A 25355-nucleotide genomic window follows, 5' to 3' on the forward strand; every position below is an offset into this window, starting at 1 on the left:
AATTCACCCTATTCCTTTCTGTTTTTATTTTGAAGAGCAAAGTTTTGCTAACAAACCTTATTATAGCACATTTTATAACACAACTGAAAATATAGTTCAAAAATGTTATGTTTAACAAACATTGGATTAAAAAAATATACACATCAGTGGTAGCAAATTAATATTTAAGTTAAAAACTGAATCACTACTGAAATTTGAAGTATCAGTACTGAGAAAGGTGGGATAAAACCTGTTTGTTGCTTCCTTTACTTCTGCAAGTTCCATGCCAAGTAAAGTTATTATTTTTTTTAAAGCAAGTAAAATTATGAAAAACAATTTTAAGAACCAATGTCATTTTCAGCTTTACACTGTCATAGCTTTCTCGGAAAAAATGGTCAAATAACAATATATCAAATTATTTCTTTACCATATTTAATCGAAACAGCTAAATGACCAGAAAAATATGGTATTCGAACTGTAAGTTGTGAGAAAAATCGTTTATTGACTGTTTTAATACGGTTAAGAAGCCAAAATGCTTCCCACGCCAACATAGGCCCACCTTATGAATCACTTAGTTTCTTGCAGCTGGGTACATATTATAGCCGAGAGGGCAAATCTGTAAATTTCATGACCAGCTGAACAGAGGTTCAGATCTCAGCGTAGTTAGCTTAAATATTTCTTCTATTCTTACAACTCATGAAGAATTTCCAGTATGCTACACTTTCCGACTGGTGATGGACTATTAAACTACGAAATTCTTACTCTCGCATGTCAGCAACACAGAACAGCAGAGCAAAAAAAGTATAGTACTTCTCATCTCTCATGATAGATGGCACCACCAGATATACTTATAAAGTTACATTCCTCGGTTTTGACAAAACACAACTCAACCACAACCTAACTCCAATGTCCATTACATAACTTTACTCTAATCTCCAGTTAAATTTCAATTCTACAGTTTTGAAACCATGCTAGTTGTAAATGGATACAGAACAGTATAATTTTGTATTTATGTTTTTTTTTAAACCATACCAGTTGTAAACGTTTCAAAAACAGTTCAGGTAAAGAAATGCTCCTAATTTTACCGTTAAATGGATATACACAATCTGCTGCCGGTTACTTTATTGTAATTTTCAGTTTATTTATTTTAACAGTTTAGTCTATGAGTCTTTAAATATACCACGCTTATGTCAACTTTTTTGAATGATCGGACAAAAGATTGAAATAAAAATTCAAGAAATTTATTCCTACAACCTTTAAACGGTTTCAGATGCAGTGCTTATTTCTGCAAATAAATAAAAAGTGATTCTTGATTTCTTCATCTTGTCCATATGAATCACCTGAAGTTACATGAAATAATGATTTGACTAGCTGAAATTTTGTTAATCACATCAAAAGTTGTGTAATTTCTTTTCTTGATGAACTATAGACTAATCATAAATTTATGTCTTATGTCATTCTTATACCAAGGCTTCAAAATGTATCGCAGCATCTGTACTTGTGATGTTAATTATGTTTCTTGTGGTATTGGTTTACAGAAAAACCACCAAACGGATGTTAATCGTGGATACGGTGGATCTTCTGCATCAATCTGTAAAAACATGAAATATATTAGATTAACTTTCCTTCTATTTCAACAAAAAATTTGCCTAGAAAAATACGTTTATCTAACCATGATTATTGTGAGTCAAATATCAGTTGTCTAGAATAGGTTATCAGGAACATAAACTTTGAGATGAAATTAGAATACATTTTATTTTTATTTTTTTATTACAGAAAAAAATATTTATATAAATAATAATTAACTTTCAGTAAAAACATTATTTCAATTGAAAGAGCTAAATTTGAAAATGACTATTCTAAAGGCGTCTACGTATTATACAGATAGTTTCTATTTGGCTCTGCTATGTAGAACACAAATAAAATTTTTTTCCAGCTTTTTCACAATGATAAAAAAGTATCAAATATGTTTTAATTACCCTTTTCTTGATTTCTATTATTAATTTGTTATTTTTATAAATTTACATTCCATTATTATTCTAAAATTACATTCTATTATTATTCTAAGATAGCATTTTATTATTATTTCAAGATTGCATTCTATTGATATTCTCAAATTGCATATTCTATTGTTATTCTATAATAGGTTATCAGGAACATAAACTTTGAGATGAAATTAGAATAAATTTCATTTTTATTATTTTCATCACAGAAAAAACTAATTATATAAATAACATTTAACTTTCAGTAAAAACATTATTTCAATTGAAAGAGCTAAATTTGAAAATAGCTATTCTAAAGACGTCTAAATATTATACAGATAGTTTCTATATGGCTCTGCTACATAGAACACAAATATAATTTTTTTCCAGCTTTTTCACAATGATTAAAAAGTATCAAATATGTTTTAATTATACTTTTCTTGATTTCTATCATTAATTTGTTATTTTTATAAATTTACATTTTATTATTATTCTAAAATTACATTCTATTATTATTCTGTGACAGTATTCTATTATTATTGTAAGATTGCATTTTATTGATATTCTCAAAGTACATATTCTATTATTATTCTAAAATTACATTCAATTATAATTCTAAAATTACAAAAAAAATTTCTTCCATAGTTCGCCCACACAAAATAATTTCAATCATCCCTTAATAAAGCAGTGTTTAAATTCTCAGTTAGAAACTAACAGTCATGCTAATTTTTATGCGTCTGTTATATTATTTCAATAGGAAATGAACCTTTAATTAATGAGATAAATTTCAAACTCACATTGAATGTGTTATCATCGAATCTATAATATCTGTCCCCTTTAAAGAAATAGGATTTTCCATTTTCAAACTGAAATGCAGCTTCAAGATTATTCGGCAGGCCAGTCCATTTGCTTATTGGTTGAGGATATTTACCACTTACCGGAGGATCACTGTTACTATCAAATCGCCAATATTTATCTCCTAATAAAAATTTAAAATTAGTACTCTTAAAGAAAAAAAAACAAATTTCTAAGAATTTTGCTTGAAGTATAACAGCTTTCATTTTAAAACACTTGCACAGATATTAGATTTTTTATTAGATAAATATCGATGCTTTTGTGAAAAAAAATTCCATGAAGAGGTGGCGGAATACCGTTATTTTTACAGTAATACTATCGGTAAAATCACTGAATCATTGCAATTAAATAGATATTACTGTAAAAACTACGATATGAAATTTTACGGTAAAATAGATTCGACGGAAGGGAAAATATTTAACATATGGTGCAAATGTGCGTGATCTTGAAGTTAACTTTTTGGATTGTAGGTGTTCATACACCATTCCACTTTCATACACCATTACGTAAGCTTGATTTAGTGTTAACTTGAAAAAAAGTGCTCCTTCACACAATTTTTGGGGTTGTTGCGCATTTAATTCGGAGAGATATTACACCACAGTTTTCACAGTGTAGCTGGGCATGCAAGGGCCCAAATAAATAAATAAAATGATGGATTAACTGCCTTCTGCTAGTGACATTCTTATATGCATTATTTTAGTATACATGTAGGGTAAATCAACCAGTGAAGGAACACTACCCAGTGAAGGAACATTTCATATATATTGATTAAAAATAAGAATTCGAAAGATTTTTCTATAGATTGATTGGTAACAATAGCTTGCTGCCAAACAATAGGAAGTCATCTAGCAATGTTTTGGATTACCTGGTCAAATAGACTTCTCTGGAAAAATTTTTGAATTTGTTATTATCTCTGCAACACCTTGTTTCTTTGAAAAAATTATAAGGTGAGTGTTTGTATTTATATGTTTGAAGTGGAATTAATTGCATGTAATAGTTTTATTTTTCTCACTGTGAAAAAGAGAATTCAAAATATAGTTATTGAAGTTACGTTTTATTTTTTTTAAGCATCATAGCATAATAAAGTACTGAGATAAGGGGGTGTTTATTCACTGGATCACCAAACGATGAAAAACCAGTGAAGGAACAAGTGTTCCTTTACTGGTTTTTTTTCTAAGTTAATGAAAATAAAAGATAAACTTTAATTTTCTTGTACCTTTAGTGATGTTCCGCATCAAAAGTATGTTAAAAATACGAAAAACAACTTCTAACCAGTGAGGGAACAGGCATGTTCCTTTACTGGGCATAGATTTCCCAGTGAATGAACAGTATGTGTTAATATGTTGACACTTTAATTTTCAATTCATGATTACAAAAAAAAGTTAACATTTTCCAAGTATTTATATGTTATAATTTCAAGAATAGGCTTGTTTTTAAATATTTGTATGGCTTATAAATTCATAAAGAGCATTAAAAAATAACCAAAATTAAGTGTTCCTTTACTGGGTGTTCATTCACTGGTAAGAGCTGCTCCTTCACTTGGTCTTCCTACTACTTGTTATTTGAACCTCCAAAACTTTAAAACAATATTATGTAAGCTCTCTACAATTTTTTTACATGATTTGCAATTAGTAACAAATATGCTGACACAGTCATTTAACTAAAATTACGAACTTTGAAATTAATATGATTTTTTAAAAGGCAAGAGAAGCTTAAGTGTTCCTTCGCTGGTTAGTTCACCATATACATATTTGTAAATTTAATACATTACATAATACACTTTGCTTCGATTTTATAATTCACACATAATTGCAAAATGAGCATTATAATTATGTTCAAACATTCATCGTTTTATAAATGTATAAGGAAAAAAATCACTAACCTTTGAAAAAATATGTTTTACCATTATTACCCCATACAAAAGCAGCATCTATTTTATCTGGTATTCCTTCAAATCCTTGTGATATTCTTCTGGGATAACCAGGTTCCATTTCTTTGTTTTTAAATTTCCAATACCATCTTCCCTGTAAGTTAAAAATGTTAAAGCGTAATTAATGAATAAAGAAATGTAGAATTCTGTAAATCATACTTATGCATCAAACATAAAACAGCATAGCATAGGCTGTTCAATTTGAAACATCTTGTGCATTCAAAAATGATTGAAATTGATACAATTTCTGGAAACTTTTACTTTAGGATCTAAATTCAATAAATATATACTGGGTGTCCCATAAATATTTTATTTTAAAATCGGTATTGAACAGCCGACCCAATTCTGAGTTGACGGCTATCAATTTTCATTTTTGTAGCCTTGTAGTTTTGAACCCAATCCAGAAGACTCCTGGATCAAGCATTGGAGAAAACTAGCCTTTGTAGAAGACTTTTTGAGGGTACGAACCAGTATTTGCATTACACGAAGAGATAAACCACAGAAACCTCCCATGGTTAGCCTGACGATAATGGAATTCTAACAAATGATCCGTCTACAACTGAGAATATTTTAGATCAGCACTGTAGTCGGTGTGAGCCAGGAGCAAGAATTCGTATTAACCAGCCACCGCTCAGATTCGATTCTGGGTCACCTCATTGGGAGACAAGTGCTCTATCCTCTGAGCTACCACGCTCTCGCATTAATATTTTTATTTCATTTCATAATCGTCGTAGGGTATATCAAAAGAAAAGAGAACTGAATAGCAACTCTTGACCTGGAAATGTTATCGTACACTGTTAGGAATATCATATCAATTGATGCCTCTTAATGAGTTCCTTTTAAGAAAAAATTGCGATAAGACTATTTTCTCCAAATTATATGTTAGAGGAAATTCGACAGTAAATATTATATTTCATATTTGTTTATTTTACGTTTACTACTTTCTTTTTTACTTTAATATGCAAATAAAATATTCGTCTTATTTAATCTGACCTCGGCCTGTACAGATTTTTTATCTATTTAAGTACAAGTAGTGTATCAATAATTTGTTAAGTTACCCTAGGATCTTAAGTATGAAATGGTTGAGAAGCACTAACGTATAATTTTATGTAAGTAGCTAAATAGTAGATTTCTCTTTCTGGGATTAATTCACAAATAAAAAGGACTTAATCTTTTGTACTAATTGCACACTGTAAAAACTTTCGAATCAAACTACCAGCACCTTGGGTTCCGATACTTTTTAATCCATTTTAACCGAAACATATTACGGTAGAAAAAAATTGATTTACCTTTATTTTTTTAGCAATAATCACAGTAAAATCTTTGAATCACTTTAATTGTATAAATAATAAATGTTATTGTAAAAATTACAGTGTAATATTTTAAGGTAAAAATTAATTTTACGGATGATATACCCAAAGCTCTGGTACTTTATACCGTAATTTGATTCAGAATATTTATAGTGCACTATTAAGCATTATTACTAGGCAGGCATAAACTACTTTAATCTTACCAAAAAGACGGGAAAATATTTAATACGCATTAGTTGCTACATCTCATAACATTTACGTTTGTGTTGACCTACCATTACACCTTTGACTACCATGTATGCATACATTTTTAATTTGTTTTAATCATACCTTAAAGAAGTAGGTCATCCCATTTGACCACGTTAAAGAAGCATCTAAATTTCCATCAAGACCATTCCAGTCGTCCTTAATTTTTCGGGGATATCCATCAGCTATTTTGTGATCGAGAATTCTCCAATAAAAATCACCTATATTTCATAAAATTTGATACTTGTAAAAATGCTCTCATAAATCTTATTCTCTAACTACAAGTTGTTCTGTAATGTAAGGCAAAATTAGTATTCATATTTCCTGCAAAGCATATCCTAAAATATGTCTTACATTTTGCGTAACTCACTAACTCTTGCTAGCAGTGTGTTACGAAATTATTTGTTATATTATTATATATCACTTCATATATCACTAATTTTTATACATACAATCAATAATTTTAAAACAGTAAAGATACTAAAATAAGTTATATTTCATCAAATAAATAAAAGTTAGTTTCATACAGCAAATGATTTTTTAAAATCTAGGTGTTACATTAGTATAAGACCACCTATTTCTTTTTTCAAAATTGTTTCAGTTTCAAAATCTTTTTTACTTTTTCTTTGAAAATCGTATTTTAAGTTTAACTTTGTATCGCGGAAAACGCAAACAATAGTTAATTTTATTTATTGAAAAACAAAGTTAAATTTATTTATTGAAAAATCACAATGCTTCGCGGAAAATAATTATCTGAATAAGAAGTTCGAACAATTTGGTTTTTTAAAGGCTCTGCAAAGTCGGAACATAAAGTATGTAAATTAATTAAGCGTTCTAAAACTGCCGTTCATTCTGTTTAAACTAAAGGAGGTTCATTGGAAAATATAAAAGATCTAGTAGGAAACATAAATTATCATCTTGAGAAAATAAATAAATTGCTTGCAATGACACAGAACTCGTTTACTCGCAAAATAACTCAGCAAATAAGTAGAATAAACTCCCATACAATTATCTAGTGCACTTAGAGATGAAATTTCAATTATTCTTCGAAAATTAAAAAGATATCCAAGGCTGTTAAAGCATCATAAAGAAGAGAGTCTAAAGTGGGCAAAAGAGATCATGATATGGGATGCTATGTGGAAAAAAGTTTTTTTTTTCGCTGAAAAGAAGTTTAATTTCGATGGCCCAGATGATAATAATTAATACTGGGATGATTTGCGAATAGAATCTCGTGATTTCTACTATAGACAAATGGGTTGTGACTCGGTATATGGTCTGGGGAGCTCTTGCGAATGAATATAATCACCACTATGCATATAATCACCCATATGATTCTATATACGACCTGAAAGAAACTATCATGGGTGAATGGCACAAAATTCCTAAAACTTAACTTGAAAACTTGATTCAGTCGATTAAAATTCGCATCTTCGAAGTTAGTCAGAAAAATGATGAAAAAGCATCCTTTTAGTTTTGTAGTAAAGTTTATTTTAACTGGTGGTCTTATAATATTATAACAGTCATTTCAGGGGGAAAAGTTTTGAAATTGGTGACAAAATATTCATATCTAAATATATCTTTTAAAAATTACATGCATGTATTTTGTTCTTCATTCATTTTCATTATCTTAATTCAATTTTGGAAAATTTAAAGCACTTATAATTAAAGCCACAAAAATTGCTGCGGTCTTATAATTTTTTTAACACTCCATCATAAGACCACTATAATTAAGATAATATTATATTTAAGATATTAAAAACTATATTTAAGATAAATATTTAAGATCTTAAGAAACTAAATTTAAAATATATATTTAAGATATATATTTAAGATATTAAAAACTTATTCCTGAGAAATAAAATTTTTAAGAAGTCGTTTCTTTAAAATTCAATTTCTCAAGAACTTTTCAACTGTTTTTGCTCAAATTTAATATTTTGCCATGTAAAATTACATACTTTAACACTAGATTGCCCGAGGAAGTCATTTTGACTGCTTTTTAATTTCAATTAGAAAAACAATGATGACACAGTTTCTTAGAATTTTGTGACTTTTTGTACAACACATAATTTTTTTATTGTTAATATTTACTAATAACTTGTTTTATAACTGAAAATAATATCAAAAATGTTAAAAATTCATTTTAAACAAATTTCTTTATACATTAGTTATTCTTTCACAATGCAGACATTTTGACTGCTTTTGGACAATTTAGGTTTTCAGTCTTTCTAGTGTTAAAAAGATGTAAAAAATTGTAAACTTTGCAATTCAAATTTTTTTCCGACAGTTATTGAATAACATAATAAAAAATAATAAATACATACTAAAATCTATTTTTTGCATAGAATTATCTTTGGATTAAACGAATTTTATAGGTGTGTGCAAAAGTTTCTTAAATTCGTTTAAAAAATTCTCCAGACATGGAGAAATACGCTAAAAGTAAACTTAACATTAAGGGGTCCAAACTTTAGACCACTCTCCTGACCAAACTATGGGAACCATAGTTCCCTGATATCCGCTACCCCCTATATTTTAGGGTTCAGAAATCCAAATCGGTCGAAAAATAAATATTTATTCAGAGAAAGTACGTTTTTGTGTCTGATTTTGTAACTTAAAATATAGTCTGCACTAATTAATTAGCATATTTGAGGTCACCCCTCCAAACCACTGAGAATGAATCTGAGAACGTGAAGATCTGATCATTAGATCAAAAGTTATTTAGGGTTGCTCGTTTTTCTTTTCTTTTTTTGCGCTCTGAAAATTGTTTCATACACATGAAAAAACATAACGCAATAATCTCACATTACATATTTATAAAATTAATCCATTTTTCTTTTATTCATTTTTTATCACTTTAAAATAATTTAAAAGCATGTGTTATGTATTTTCGGATTTATTTTAAAATATTAAAATTTTTCCTGTTATGTAGTCATATGTTTTTATGTTTTTTCATGCTAATTCACATTTGTGCAAAAAAAATTACCCTTAAAAAGGTAACTATTTCCGTTCTGTGTTCGTGTAGCAGCATCTATTGTACCATCTTGACATACATCTGGAGCATCATTGGTATCAGGTGATGGGTCAGAATGTTCCTCTTCAGGTGCAGGTAGTGCAGGACCTCCTCTTGAACCTACAAAAATGCAGTCATTTTCATTCTTTTGTGATCCACTATTTAAAACTTGTGATTATTTATGTATTTAAGTTTTTTTAAGAGTTAAGAGTTTTAGTTTAAGTTTATGTAAAGAGTTTTTAAAGAATGAATTAATTTTTTCAAACATCAACCTTACCCTGTCTTAATAATTTCAAACAAAATGTTTAGAGTTAGAGTTTTATTGCTGTTTAACAAATAAAAAATTATCTTACCATATAGAGCTTGAATTGCCTTTATATCATCGATATCAATTTCAAATGAAGGATCATACCCTTTGTAATGAGGAGTCATAATTGCATTTAGTTCATCCGTATGTGCAAGACCCAGAGAATGACCAAATTCGTGTGCTGCTACTTGGAATATATCGGTACCTGTTTAACAACATAATACACGTATTTAAAGAGAGTAAAGAAATAACTATTTCTGTATTATGGGTATTATATATATATATATATATATATACATATAATAAGAACTTGATAGAATAAATCTAAATTTTCTTCTCTAGATGCATTCCTTTACGGCAGAGGCATTTCGAAATAAAAATTAACTATCCTAAGACAATTAAAATGCATGAATGTCTTTATAATTTTGAGTCTAACTGAAGGATGCAAATTTCTAAAAAGAGTCTGTTCTCTTTTTTTTTTTTTTTTTTTTTTTTTTTTTTTTTTTTTTTTNTTTTTTTTTTTTTTTTTTGGCACACTCAATAATTGAGAAATTATTTGGATTTTACTTCTCAAAATCTTTCACTGCCATTTTTCCCTTCGAAAATAAAGTTTCACAGAGAGTGGTTAAATATAACTTCAAAAATATTGCTTGAAAACGTTTTTCAAAAATTTTTAATTATTTAAAAAATGTTTTAAAAAAGTTAGCATAAATTGTGATGCGAATTTTCTACCGAAAGCATAACAAAAGTTGCGTGAACTTAATAAGATGAACATTTATTCCTATCATTCCCTTAGAAACTAAGAATATGTCCAAGTGCCCAATGCAAACTAAAAAGTTAAAAATCAATCGATACCTGAACTTTCATCGATAGTCCATTCTTCTTCATCATCGAAATGAGCATTTCCTCCATATTGTGGAAAAAATGCATGAGCTAATGTATTACCCGGACCATCGAAAGCATCCTTATCTCCATGCTCTCTTCTTTCAAATCGAATATCAATATCAACTCGACCTCTCTTTCGTTCTCTGAAGGAAAGCGGTGCAACATCACTCCACACCTAAAACATTTAAAACAATCTCATTTAATATTCATCTTGGTGATTTAAATATAGTTTATTAATAAAACATGCTAATAATTATTAGTAAAAGTTAATGATACATTAATAATAATACTTTAGTAAAAGTTAATAATATGATAAATCCAAATGAAATGCAGCATGCAATTTTTTAAAAAATACATGCCCCACGGGAAATACAATTTAATAGCTTTGACACTAATTAAATGCAACTTTTTATCCATACATGCCTATCGGGGTATAATTATTTATTTATTTATCAGAAACTGATGAGTCGCCACTCAAAGGTAGCAAAAATTATCAAATTGCCAGATGGAATGCATCAAAAAGGCGAGAAAAAAAAAGAAAATGAATTATATTTGATTAGGCTTAGTAGTTACTAAATTTAATTATAAAAAAACAAGTAGAAGGGCATGCATTCGATGAAAATTCTTACTTTTTCTGATAATAATACTCCTTTCTTAATAAAATTTTTCTTCATTAATTCGATCACTGCTTGTTCGTGTCTAATATTTTTTGATTACTAATACTTCTTTCACTTGATTTATACTTATTATGGAAGTTTTGATGTAGATATTACGACGTTAATGTTTCTTTCCTTACAGATTAATATACACTGGGGAATAAATATTTGCTGCATTATACAAACACTTGTTAAGGCTTACTTGTTAATATTTGTAAATACTCTTAGGGCATCAGGATCAAGAGTAAATTGCACAGAAATCCATGCAAGAAAATGTCATTGGGCTTGACTAGGTCCGCTTCCCCTATTATGACTTGTTCAAAAGTACACAAAGAAGCAGTTCATATTAGGGAAGAACCCCTAGTGGTGCATGATGACTTTTTCGGACAAGGGTTCCCATGCCATTTTAATCCTGATGATATGCTCTGACTCCCTTAGAGGTTTATTCTAGCATTTACGTGATTCTAGCATTACGTTTTGTATTCTATAACGTTTTTAAACTTGTAAATTTCGACAAAAAATAGACTAAAAATGCCATTTAAAAAAAAAAAATCTGCAGCTTGGAGAAAGAAATCAATTGCAGAGTTGAAATCAGTGGTGCGAAATAGATCTTTTAAAAAATCTCATCCAAACGAAAAAAAATTATTTCTCAGTGTAATAGGTACATTCATAAATTTTCATGAACATGCATTCGAAAAAGATGTTCTTATTGGAGCATGTATTTTGAAGATTGACATGTACTGCGGAGCATGTAGAAATATTGAGATTTATCATGATGAATTGGACATATTATTAATCACTTTAAAAAAGAATCTGATTTTTGTCGAAAAAATCTTAATTTTTACATGCTGCTTTTATTTGCTTGTTCTGCAGCGTCTAACCCACGTGCTTTAAGCAGCACTCCGCAAAATTATTGAAATGTCGCAGACTATATAAAACAAGCAAAAACTGAGTTCACAATGCTACAACTTTTCCTTTTAAATATATTGTTGCATCTTTTAAATATTGAGGAAGATTAATTTTTAGGTAGGTTGTTGTGTGAAAACACAGGTGAAAAAATAGAAATCTGAAATCCTAATATTTGCTTACATTACTACACTGTAGCAAAAAGAAAAAAAAAATACTAAATGATCCAAATTTTTGTCCACACTCTTGACCAAGCAATATTTGGTCCATATTTTTCAGATTGCAGCTACACCCCCCCTCCCTATTTCAAGCGTTAAGAATCTAAAACCGTCAAAAAAGAAAAAAAAACTATGTTTATTTAAAGAAAGTACGTTTTGTGTCTGATTTCGTAACTTAAAATATCGAATGTAATCATACCACTAACATTGAGTCGTAATGCGTAAAAATTCAATCATTAGATCAACAGTTACTCAAAGTGCACCTTTTTTTATTTTCGCGTTGTGCATAATTGAATTTATATATTTTATTTTTATAAAAATTGTATCTAATGAAGGGTAGAGTTAATTTAGTTTACCTTGAAAGCTTTTTCGAATTCTTTATCCACCTGGTCTCTATTTCTTACCCTAGACGGGTATTTGGAAATTCGATAAGTAAGATGTGTCATTCTCCATTTGCTTCCTAATTTTCAAAATAAAAATTTATGAAATGATAACATTTGAAATGAATGAGGAATTGATTAAGACAAAATGAAATGAATGAGTAATTGATAGCTAATGAGACAAATTTTGCACTTAACTTCCAATTTAGTTTTTAAACTAGTTGTTTATTACAAATAATTTTGGATAAATTTTATTTGTAAAAATGTTACTCTTGCTAAACTGTGTACCGTAAAAAGACCATGTGGTCTGATAGGCAATACATGAAATTTTGACCCCCCCTCCAACATTTAAATTCTGCCGTAAGTATACATTTGGAAAGAAATTTGTCGATTTTCCGATTTTATCAATCTAAGATGATTTTTTGGAAGCAGATTTTTTAGATTATCTGGCAATAAAAATATATAATAATGCAAAATTTAGAAAAACCCAGATTAAGATGGGTTGTATATTTACTTAGAACTAACTGCATTAGGACCCCCAGAATGTATTTATAGTCATACCAACTAGCACTTAAAAGAGAAGGTAGTCAAAACCGATTGCCTTAATAGTGATTTAAAAACATTAAAAACAACTGGATGGATAAATAATGCGAAGGATACAGTTGCATGGTATCAAATTCCAAAGAAGGCTAAGGCCCATCCTGGGCAGTTACGCCACTAAGGAATGAAGGAAGCTTAAAAAAAAAGACCCTTTATCGGGTCGACATATGAAAAAGGGCATGAGAATTTTATCAAGTGGACGCATTGGAGCAGCAATTCTTTTTGCTACTAAACTTCTAGGTAATTTTTAAAACTGTTAAGCTATTTTAATCGATTAAATGATTTCAGTCTTAATAACTGAAATTTTAAAAGTATTTCTTTTACTAAAACAAATCTTAATAAAATTTTTATAATTGCCTTTAAAGATCCTCTTAAATGTAAAAAAAATGATTAAGGTTTGCATTATTATTATTATATATTAAGGTTCGCATTATATTATTATGAACAAGTTCGCATTGTTACGAATACTGCAAGGATTATAATATAATTAAACTGCTAGCATAGGAAGTTCTATGTTAGGAAAAAAAAAACTCGTTTTTGTAGTCGGTGGAAGTACAGGTCTTTCGTTTTGTCTTTAGAAAATAAGAAGATTATGCAAAATTATTCTTTTCACAAGAATTACATAGAATTCATGATTAAGATCATAGAAATATATAATACCTTGTAAAGCATATCGTTTCTTTCTTGTTGTATCAGAATGACCAATTCTATCCTTAACTCCACATCGTGGTTTGCTCATCATTGCGATAGTTTGTCTATCCAAAACACCTGTAGCAAAAAAAATATACAATTATTTTTAAAAAATTTGAAATTTATTCAAAGTTCATTTTTAATTAGTTTAATTTTAACTGCCGACGATGAATACGCAACATAGATGAGCTAAAGAGGGGAAGATTTTGAAACATTATCAAACTGATGAAATCACATTGTAAACAATCAAGAAAAGAATCACAGAATATAACTTCTTGTTAATGTAGCTATGAACTATGGCTTTCGTCGAGAAAATATAACATTCAAGATGTCAATTATTTTAATAATTAATAAAGTATTATTTGTCACTATTATTGTAATTTTAAATTTCTCTAGATGGAATATTTTTTTTTAAATATTACTTCTTTAAAACTAAGTTTTAGGCAGACAAAAACTGCTTTGATCTAAAAGGTTTCATTTTAGGAAAAATTTTGCAAGCACTTTTATTCTGCGTTAATATTACTTAAATTTTTCACAGTAAAAATTTCCGGATCAAACTCCGGTATAAATTTACCAATACTTTTTACCATAAAGTCTACTTTTACCGGAGCATGTTACGAAACAAAAAATCAGATATAACACAATTTTTACAGTAATAATTACCGTAAAATCTCTGAATCACTCGATCTCATTAAATAAATGTGACAGAAAAAAAGTTGAAGTATAATATTTCACAATAAAAATGAATTTTACGGATGATGCACTCAATGTACAGGTACTTTATACAATAATTTGATCCGGAATTTTTCACAGTGTATGTTAAAACTTGAAAACGTCTCAGAATGTATTATATAAAAATCCTTATTTTTCGTTAAATTTACAAGTCACTACTCAAATCGCAACACTTTTTTTAAAGGAATTAAGATTCTTATATTTTGATTATGCTGAATTTGACATATGAATGAAGTTTTTAAAACACAACAATGCAAACAACAATTTCACAATTAGATAAAAGGATTTTTTCTTATTTTAAACATATTTTTAAGTGCATACAAAAATTTCTGAAAACTAAATAAAATGTAAGTAATATGATTCTTAACCCAAGTTCTTTTTAAATTGAAAGTTAGAAATGTAATTAAAATATTTCAGATTATAAAACGCCTATCTTAAAAAATGCGTATATGAAATAAAAACATGCCATAAAGTCTTTAAGACGTTATTAAGAAAGTAGAATTTTTTGAAATAAAGAATATTTTTTGAACGATATTTAAGAAATTGACTCTAAAAAAAGAATAAGTGGTATGCTTCCAACTACCGACTTAAAAAATTTAGTATGTTTCTAAAATGTATATTTAAAATGTATATAAATTGCGTAAAATGCAACGAGAAGTCTAGTTTAAAGTTAACCAATATTTAAATTAGGTACTAAGACCTCTGTTTAAACAAAACTTTTCATGTTTATTCAGAAAAAAAATGTCTCAAAATTAATTTCAATCATAAAATTTTTCCTTTTTCTTCTTTCTCGTTTTATACTTTTGAATATTAGAATTAGCATTTTCAAAAATAAATTATATGGACTTTTTTCAAAAGTCTTTTTCAGAACGATTTTTCATTGAATCTTAAATAATTTTGCAGTGGTAAATCTTTGGTAGATTATATTTTTCGTACAATCATTTCTATTCTAGATTCAAAAAAATTTCTATTCTGTTTTTATTCTGCGAAGAATTTTAAGAGGGTTACGGTTCGTAAAAACACTAATTATTCGGGTGTGCAATTTGGATAAAAATTCCAAATGTATTTGAAAACCTGTATTTAATTTTTTTGCTTATTATTCTTCAATATTTGATGCTAAATGTAACATTAGTCATAAATTGTTTGAAGTTTCTTTCAGATGATTGAAATTTGAAGAAAAATACTACAATCAAAAGCAGCAGTTTCATTAATTTATTGAGGTATTATTTTCCACTTATAACAAATTCATTTTTTTTTTTTTTTGGATCCGCAAATAATATTCGATTCAACTAGTTTTTATCCAAAAACGATATATAACTTAATTGTAAATAATATACAGCTTTCATTACAAAACGGAGATGAACTGCATTAAAAAAAATCCATATTCAATAAGTGATGTAATTCACATTGCATAGAAAAGCTTTCACCTTACGAGCCTTGAAATTGACAAACCTGTTTGCTGCTCTAAGTTTGGAGTCTCTTTATTTTTTTCCTACAGGTCAGCAATGCAAGCAATTACCAGCAACACTCATTAAAATGTTGTTTGTTTTAATTATTGCTTTAGTTTACGTTTAATTGATATTTTATGATGACGGCGGAAGCATGTAGTTCTCTATAATTTTTTGTGATTATACCAATGAAAATTAAATTCAAAAATTTATTCAGAAAATTTCATAACTAATTACCATAAAGGTAATTTATTAACTTAATCACAATGATACATATTTAATAAATTTTTACAATATAAATTTAATACAATTTATAATATCTATTTTGAAAACTCTAAAATATTTGTTTTACTTTTCTAGTTGTAAATCTTCTAGTCTATTCTCTCATTCTCTCCTTCCCTTTGTTTACCAAACATTAAAATTTTTTTTACAAATTTTAATTACACTTTTTTCCAGTTTCTATAATTTAAATTAAGAAACAAATTTAAAAAAATACTAAATTTTAATAACATTTATTCAGCTAAAGCATACGTTGAATATCAAAGAGAATGTAACCAACTCTCGAATGATTGTGAAAATTTGTGTTAAATTTTAAAAAAATCATTCACATTCCATTAAAATATTTAACTAAACTCAGTCTCACATTCACAATTTTGAGATTTTTAGTACAAATATAGTTGGAGTTTCGATGCATATAAAATGTAAATTAACTTATTGACAAAAAATATACAATGCCAGTACGTCAGTATTATCGACAAATTAATTCGAATCAAACAAAAGTGATTTTTTTTCTTTCATTATTTAGCTGATTTAAATCAGAGATGCGTATCGTTTGGACTAATATGAGGCACTATATTGTATGTATAATTATTTTAAAGCTAGAGCATTTAACACCTTTTATTTGTGACAGATATTTTTAAAAAATACAAAGAAATTGCTGTTTTACTTTATACTTATATGGGATTAAATCACATTCTTTAAATTCAATCGAATAAATGAAATAAAATAAAGGTCAAAAGTTGTTTTTGTGATATTTTCTCCATGATAATTTAATAAATTTAGTCTCGATAGCCTTTGAGAAAAAGGAATATAGAATTCTGCAGTTTTTGAACTAAATTAAAGCGACTATAACTAATTGAAATTTAAATCTGTTCAAATAAATACTTATAATTTGAATCATTGAATCAATTGATTTGAATCAACATTACAATTTTTGACTTAAATCAGATTACAATCAGATTCCTGTCAGCAATTGCTGATTTAAGCGACGAATCTGTACCACACTCTGCTCACAACTATTAAAAACTCTGCGAATTACGAAAATAGGAATTTTGAACTTCGTCGTTATTCATCTTCACTGCTACAATATTTCGATAACTTTTACGACTCTATTTTTTCAATTTGATGGTTACGATTTTCATAACCATTATTGTATTATGTGCAAGCCAAAAATACATTTTTGACGCTCAATCAGGAAAAAAAAACATATTTGCTTGAAAGGAACTTATAATGTTTAATAATATTATGAGTTTTAAGATGTTACCAGTTTGGTTTAGACCAGAAAACCGCTGGAAATCTTTTAAGGCATTTGAAATTGAATCTCCTGCAGTGAGAGAGCCGGTTCTGCCATCTATTCTGTTTTCCAAATATCCAAATTTTTGTAAGAAAAGCTGAAATAAAAAAATTTTGTTTAGAGTCTTGATTATGTCTCAAAAAATCATGTCACTTTAAAATTACAAAATATTTACATACACATTGTTCCAAAACTCAATAAAATTAAGCAGAGGCTGCATGTATGATGATTATTCTTGAAAAATATATTTATAAGCCATGTTGTGGATGATAGTTATTTAAAATATATTTTCCTAGATAAGTTGAAAAATTTAATTATCTAAAAGATTTTCACTTACTGCATGCTGTATCTTCATATATGTTATAGTTGATACGAATAACATTTTTTGGTGAAAGAACATTTTTCTTAAAAAGGTATATTTTAAACGCATTTTAAACGCATTGTCGGATTTTCTCAAAGAATAAATAAGCAAATTGTGGTCTAACGTAGCATGGCAATTATAATTTGCTCGAATAATTAATTAGCAAAAACTCCTGTAAAAAATTCAGATTCCTAAGTTATGGAAAGTGAAAAAAATTATATCAATAAAGTCATATAATGAAACTTTTTCAAAGAAATCAAAACCACCAAAGTTGGTGTATCACTGGAAAGAGATTATTTTGCTGTAAAAAAAAAGCATTCAAATCTCATATAATAAAGAAAGAGATTTATTTAAAAAACAATTCTTTTCATGCAGCTGACATAACCACGTTATTTGGGTAAAAAGTATCAATACAAAGGAACTTATAAAAAGAACAACTTCGAAATTCAACAGTTATTGGCTATTTTTTTATTTTATAACCGTCATCGAACAGCCAACCCAATTATGGGTTTACGACTACCAATGTTCAACTCCATATTCGAGTAATTTTGAACCCAATCCAGAAGACAAGGGAACTCCTGGATCAAGTATTGGGAGAAAATTGTCTTCGTGGAGGACTTTTTTTGAGGGAACTAGCCTGCATTTGCTAATGAAGAGGAAATCCATGAAAACCTCTCACGGTCGGACTGACAACAAAGATTCTAACCAATGATCCGTCTACCACTGAGACTGAGGATATTTTTACGTTAGCACTCTGGTCGGGGCGAGCAGAGTGCAGAATTCGTATCGACCACCCGTGGCTGGGATTCGAACCCAGTTCTCCTCATTGGGAGGTTAACGCTTAATCCCCTGAGTCACCACGGCTGAGTTATTAGATATTAACTATTTTATAACTAATTTTTTAATACGCTAGCATTAAATGCTGTTTTTTAGGGAAAGATTAGGAGTTCTTTAATCGGTGTACCGCTGAAAAAAAAGATCATTTTATTGAATAAAATAAATTTGAACCTCCCATGATAAAAGAAAATGATTTAGTTGATTTAAAAGAGGAAAAAAGAAACTGTAAAGATGCATGAATTTGTTTCCGAACACGGAAGCGCTTATTATTTTATTTTCTGATAAGCAAGCCAGAACTTCTGAGGAAGACGTATTTCTTTCTTTTTGTTTTCCTCCGCCAATAAACACTGTTAGGTTATTATGAATTCTAGAAGAAAATTGTAAGTATAAAATAATATAAAGCGGGATTTTGTGGCAAGTTCATATTTCATGACGTTTGTATTTTCATTTATTTTACAAAAAGTGTTTTCAAAATATACACTGCAATAACTGTGGCGTAATATCTCTCCGAATTTGATGTGAAGCAATCATAAAAGTTGTGGGAAGGAATACTTTTTTTAAGGTTAACACCAAATCGCGTTTTCATTTACAATTTAAAGGGTAAATTTTACTTTATTTTATTTTATTTAATCCGTCGTTGAACAGTCCAATTTTGGATTTACGACTACTAATGTTCAACTCCGTAGCCTTGTAATTTTGAACCAATCCAGAAGACAAGGGAACTCCTGGATCAGTACCCCCAGAGGTATTGATTTGTTATGGGAACATGGAAGACTTTGCGACTCGATAGATTTAACGTGCATCTGTCACCATTTACTACACGGGAAGTCTTCGGCCGGCTGGGATCGAACCCAAGACCGCTTTGACATGGGCTCAGTGCCCTACCAACCAAGCTATCCCAGCCTTAAAGAGTACATGAAAGCTCTAAACACCGAACCCCAAGATCACTCGCCTTTGAACTACATGTTAAATTTTTTCACATCCGAAAACTCCAATGTTGGCGAGTTTTGATTTTCTCTGAAATTGCTTACAATCGATAACGAGTGGGGAGGGTTTGCAGCTGTCTTTAAAGTTGCTTATCATCTGCAGATGCTAAAGTTTGCAGTTCAGAGTATGTATATATGTTTTTAGCTATGTATGTTAAATTTTCAAATCCAAGCAAACTGTATGAAATAATTTTATAATGTATAATTTCTATTCGCTCCTGCTCTATTAAGCCTAGTTCAAATTCTTCTTAATATTCTCTCTGGTACGCGTATGGATGGTTTACCAACTCATTTTATTTTAAGAATTAGTGTAAATATGCATTCTAAATTAATAATTCTAACTTTATATTATATCGTAAAAATAACTTTACTGAATAGTATGTGTATTTATCTTATTGTAATAATGCATTTTATTTTTACTGAATATCAAAAACGATGGCAGTTTCTTCACACCAAGTAGTGTAAAAGAACATTTTTCGTGGTTCACTATACGAAGAACTATTCTTAGTTCATAATGTAGTTGTAGAACATCACTTTGGGGTAAAGTAGTTCCCCCCATTTTCGGTGTTCAGGTACACAAAACTTTTTTACAGTCGCCAACAAAGAAACAAAATAAAAAAAGCGGACTACCCTGAATAAATTTTTAACTAATGATCGGATCTTTACGTTCTAGGACTCAATCTTAATGGTACGAGGGGGTAACCTCAAATATGCCAATTAACGACGGTTTTTTTAATTACGAAATCAGACACAAAAACGTACTTTCTCTGAATAAACATATCTTTTATTTTAGATTTCTGACAGCCAAAATATGGGGGGAAGCGGAAATGTAGGAAATATGGTCCCACTCAGGAGAGTATCCAAAGTTTGGACCCTTTTTGCATATTTCGCAATGTCGCGAGAAATTTTTAAGTGAAATAAAAATGTTTTGCCCACAATTATAAAATTTGATTATTTAAAGATGATTCCATGTAAAAAATAAATTTTGGTATTTATTTATTATTTTATTTAAAATAGTCGAGAAAAATTTTCACTCTTAAGGTATACAATTTTTACATAACTTCGAAGTATTTAATTTTTTTAATTTTGCGTGGCGAATCCCAAATTTGAGCAAAATCGGTCAAACAGTTTCTAAGAAATCAAATTTAAGAAATTTTCCCAAAAACTATTCGACCGATATCGCTCAAATTTTGTGCTTTGCTATTTAAATTGCATTCTTTAAAGTGAGGCAAAAAGTTGCATACCTTACAATTCAAACTTTTTTCGACTATTATTAAATAAAATAATAAAAAATACTAAATATTTACTAAAAGTTATTTTTTGCATGAAATTATCTTTGGATAAACAAATTTTAAAACTGTGTGCAAAATTTTTTCAATTCGCTTAAGAAGTTATCGAGATATGGCGAAATACGCAAAAAGTAAAATTAACATTAAGGAGTCCAAACTTTGGATCTCTCACCTGAGCAAACTAGTGTGACCATATTTCCCAAAATACGGCTACCCCCTATATTTTGGGTGGCAGGAATCCAAATCCGTTGAGAAAAAGGTATGTTAACTCAGAGAAAATACGTTTTTTATCTGATTTCAAATCTTAAAATATCGTCTGCACTAGTTAATTAACATATTTGAAGTCACTCCCTTGAACCGTTAAGAATGAGTCCTAGAACGTGGGGATCATTAGATCAAAAGTTATTCAGGGTGCTCCTTTTTTTTTATTTTTTACGACGCAATGTAGATCCGCAAAATAAAATTGAAACGCACAATAAAAACATTTAAGTTATGATATTAAGTCTATCTGAAAGCACCTTACACGATGCTGATTAGCTATATGAAATATAAGACATGGAAAAAATGTTCAGGGTTTTCCCAAAAATATCAATCAAGATAACCTTTTGGGGAAAAACCAAAGACGTGTTCATCTTGATTGACCTTAAGATGGGGTCAATAATGTTAACAGCAAACCAGATAAAAGTGCGTGTTTTTAAAATTTTGAATCTACAATTTTTTTATTACTACTTTTAACTTTTCTTATTTTTGTAAACACAAATTATGACCTCAATCATTTTTAATAGTTTAAAAGAAATCTTTATCGCTAAGTTTTGCGCGTATTTTCTCTCTTTCTGAAATTTATAGATTACATTTTTGAAAATTATGCACTCAGCTATTAATTATATCCTGATTCAGAAAATTTATTAATCTATTATTGTTCTGATAACATCAAAAATATAATAATAAAAGTAAAACTATCATTCTTTACGTTTTAAAAATTCTTAGTTCTTTATTTATTCCTTATACCTCCATATTTAGAACTTCATTCCTTATTCTTAATTTTTTCAAGCATGCTCCGCATAAACCTACATCATTTTTATGCAAGCTATAAGATGCAATTGAACCAAAACAGCGTATTTTCATTTTCCGATAATATTTCTAGAACATGATTTATCCAATTCGTCAGGATCATTTATCATTGTTTGAAAACTGTCTATTGGTTTCAAAATCTCAGTATTTGATAATACTTTTTAAAAAGTATTTTTTTTCACACCATCACCGAAAATGAAAAAAAAAATTTCAAACATTCGCTCTTTTGTTTCTATTTTTAGTATCCCACGTTACAAAACTGTTTTGTAAAATATATGTACTTTAGTAGTCTAAATCATTATTACGTTTCACATCTGCAGAAACTAAGAAAAACTTTGGTTTGCATTTCAGTTAAAAAACAAATAGTCAAATTGTTTATAGACGGAATTTATTATGTACTTGTCTAAGACAGAAAATCGTTCAAGTCTATACAATTAAGGAAATTTTTTTTAAAGTTATATAAGTGAAAGTATGCTAGGAAAATAAAAATAAAAGGAGCATAAAAATTCGTTCGAATTTACTTTTAGCAATAGAAAAGAAACCCTTAATTTTTGTTACAAAACAGCGATATAAAATTTTATTGAAAACTCTTTCGATAATATTTATGTTAATATAAAACTTTACTACTAAAAGCAAAATGTCACGCGTTTGCATACATATTTTTGTTCATTTACTATTCCTCATTTTCACTAAGTTCTTAATATTGTTTTAAAATATACTACACTAAGAAAAAAGGTATGGTCAAAACTACCAGAATATGGTGAAATTTACCGTGTTACTGATGCTATGGGAACGCCAAAATGCTCGATAGTTTTAGATAGAAAAAAAATCAGATAGAAAAAAAATCCATCATGATATATATATTCCTTCCTTTTCAACTAGAATTATGTTAGAAAATTGTAAAAAAAAAATTACTCATCAATAAATAAATATCAACCCATTCCTTAAAAAAAATCCTTTCTATATTTATGGTTAAATTAATAATCACGAGTTAAATATAATTGATTTGTTTTTCAATTAACTTATAACATATTTATTACTAAATATGATAATTCACTCACCGCCGCTCTTATTTCTTCCGTAACTGGAAATGGTTGCGAAATAATCACTAAACAGAATACACAAATTATAGTAACGCTTATGCTATATCGCATCGTTCTTTAAATGATAATCATCTCCCAGCAAATGAAATAAACATTGTAAAAGGACGCTATTTAAAATCCTGTTCGTTGATGCGCTTCTCGCTTCGCTTTCTGATATCAGTCTGAAATCTTTCTTCGCTATAAACTTTTTGATAAATTTCTGGAGGCAACATCACTTAGACTCACGTGATTTAATCATTTCCTTCAACAAGGGGATACTAGGTGGCGTAGCTACTATTTGATATTCCAGTTACTCACAAAATAATTAATTAGCAAATTATGGATGAATAATAAAAGTTTCACAATAAAACATGAAGAAAAAAAAAAACATATTGATAATTTCTGTGTTTTCGAGGAAGTTCTTAATTTGTAGATTTGTTTTGGTTCAAAAGTGTATTATTATTTATTATTATTATTTATTACTATTATCATTAATTAATGATTTATTAATTTTTAATGAAGAAAAAGGAAATATATTTCTACACCTTTATCTATAAAAACTTTATGAGAAGTGGTAGCAAAAATGTCAAGCTTAAAAGTGTAGACTAGGTAACAAAGACATACTAGCATATTTGAAAAGTTCTTAGATATCTCATTCAATTTAGTCCGATATACATTTTGCAGAAATTTGAGTAGTTATTTTGGGCAATGGCAATGATTTAATATTTTCTCATAATAATTCTTCTAATTATAATGTTCATAATAATAATAATAATACTATTAATAATGATATTGATATTATTGTTAATAATGAAAATAATGATAATGGTAATGATAGTATAGGGAGGAAAAAATTCTGGTAAAATTACTGTACTAGAAAGAGATGACAGTTCTGGTAAAAAAAACATATACCAGACTATTCTGTGCTTAAACTATTCATATGTAATTTTTAAGTTCATATGGTAATGGTTCACAGGAAATGGTTCACTGATTTTCAAAAACTATGGAACTTATTACCAATATTTAGTAAAAAATGTAAAACTGAAAAGTAAATTTAACCGAATAAATGAATTTTATACCTTGCTCTAAAGCATCATAATAAAATTACTAAATTTTACCATTATTACCAAATTTCACGCTTTATTATAAAACCATATTTTATTTCTAATTTTACTAAAATTATTACCAAAGCGCTTCGGTAAAAATTATTAAACTTTTTGGTATTTCCATAGAGTCAGAATCACGTTTAATTTCGCCATTTTCTGGTAGTTATGACAATTTTTTTTTCTTAGTGTATTAATAATAAAAATTATCACTAATAGTATTAATTTTTTAAAGTTGTTGCACTCCTCTCATAGTGAAGCGTTCTGCAGAAACGGATAAGTTGCATGTAAATCTAGCTTATATCATATGCAATAACTTCTGGTTCGCAGTTCCAATCGACAATTAACTATATCACAGTATATTGATGCGTAGCAAAAAAAAAAAATCTAAATATATCTTATTATTTATTAGAATTTAAACGGAGTATAATATACATAAATTTTTCATCTAAAATATTAAAGCACAGAGTATTTTTTGTCTTAAGTCAGGTATTTATTATAATCATCAGCTAATTCTTTTTACTCAGCTTATACATTTTATTTCCTTATAGCATTGTACTTAATTAAGTCTGGTCACAACTTGTCTTAAAAAATTTTCCAATGCCATTACAGAATTATAAGAACTTTTGGAAATTGGCGTATTGAAACGTTAGTCATTGTGATGCATTTCTTAGAAATTTTCTATTAATGAATTTTTAAAATAATCAGGCCTTTACGCTAATTTAACAATAGATTATGTCTTTAATTTATATTAAATGTCTTTTCCGAAATTTATTTTCCTGTGAGCAACAAGCTGTAACAAATAGAAATATTTTTTTAAAATCTGTTTCATTTTAAATATGTATTTTTTTTAATAATATTATTTTTAAGCTTTCTAAGTTTCAAAGTTTATTTACAAAACGTGCTTGTAAATTTTTCTCTT

At 28.3% G+C, this 25355-nt stretch overlaps 1 protein-coding gene across 1 annotated transcript; it reads right to left on the minus strand.

Moving 5' to 3' along the window:
- Positions 1-2: 2 nt before the first annotated feature.
- Positions 3-23574, minus strand: LOC107450087 (matrix metalloproteinase-14). The gene is made up of 11 exons (XM_043042132.2): positions 23310-23574; positions 17675-17801; positions 13922-14029; positions 12638-12741; positions 10472-10676; positions 9663-9821; positions 9283-9429; positions 6387-6523; positions 4699-4840; positions 2759-2940; positions 3-1570 (listed from the first exon to the last, which is right to left on the minus strand). Exons 1-11 carry the CDS (start codon positions 23400-23402, stop codon positions 1490-1492), a joined length of 1485 nt encoding a protein of 494 aa, XP_042898066.1. The 5' UTR covers positions 23403-23574; the 3' UTR covers positions 3-1489.
- Between the last annotated feature and the right edge of the window lie 1781 nt (positions 23575-25355).

This window comes from Parasteatoda tepidariorum, chromosome X1 (assembly GCF_043381705.1).
Source record: "Parasteatoda tepidariorum isolate YZ-2023 chromosome X1, CAS_Ptep_4.0, whole genome shotgun sequence".
NCBI classification, from domain to species: Eukaryota; Metazoa; Arthropoda; class Arachnida; order Araneae; family Theridiidae; genus Parasteatoda; species Parasteatoda tepidariorum.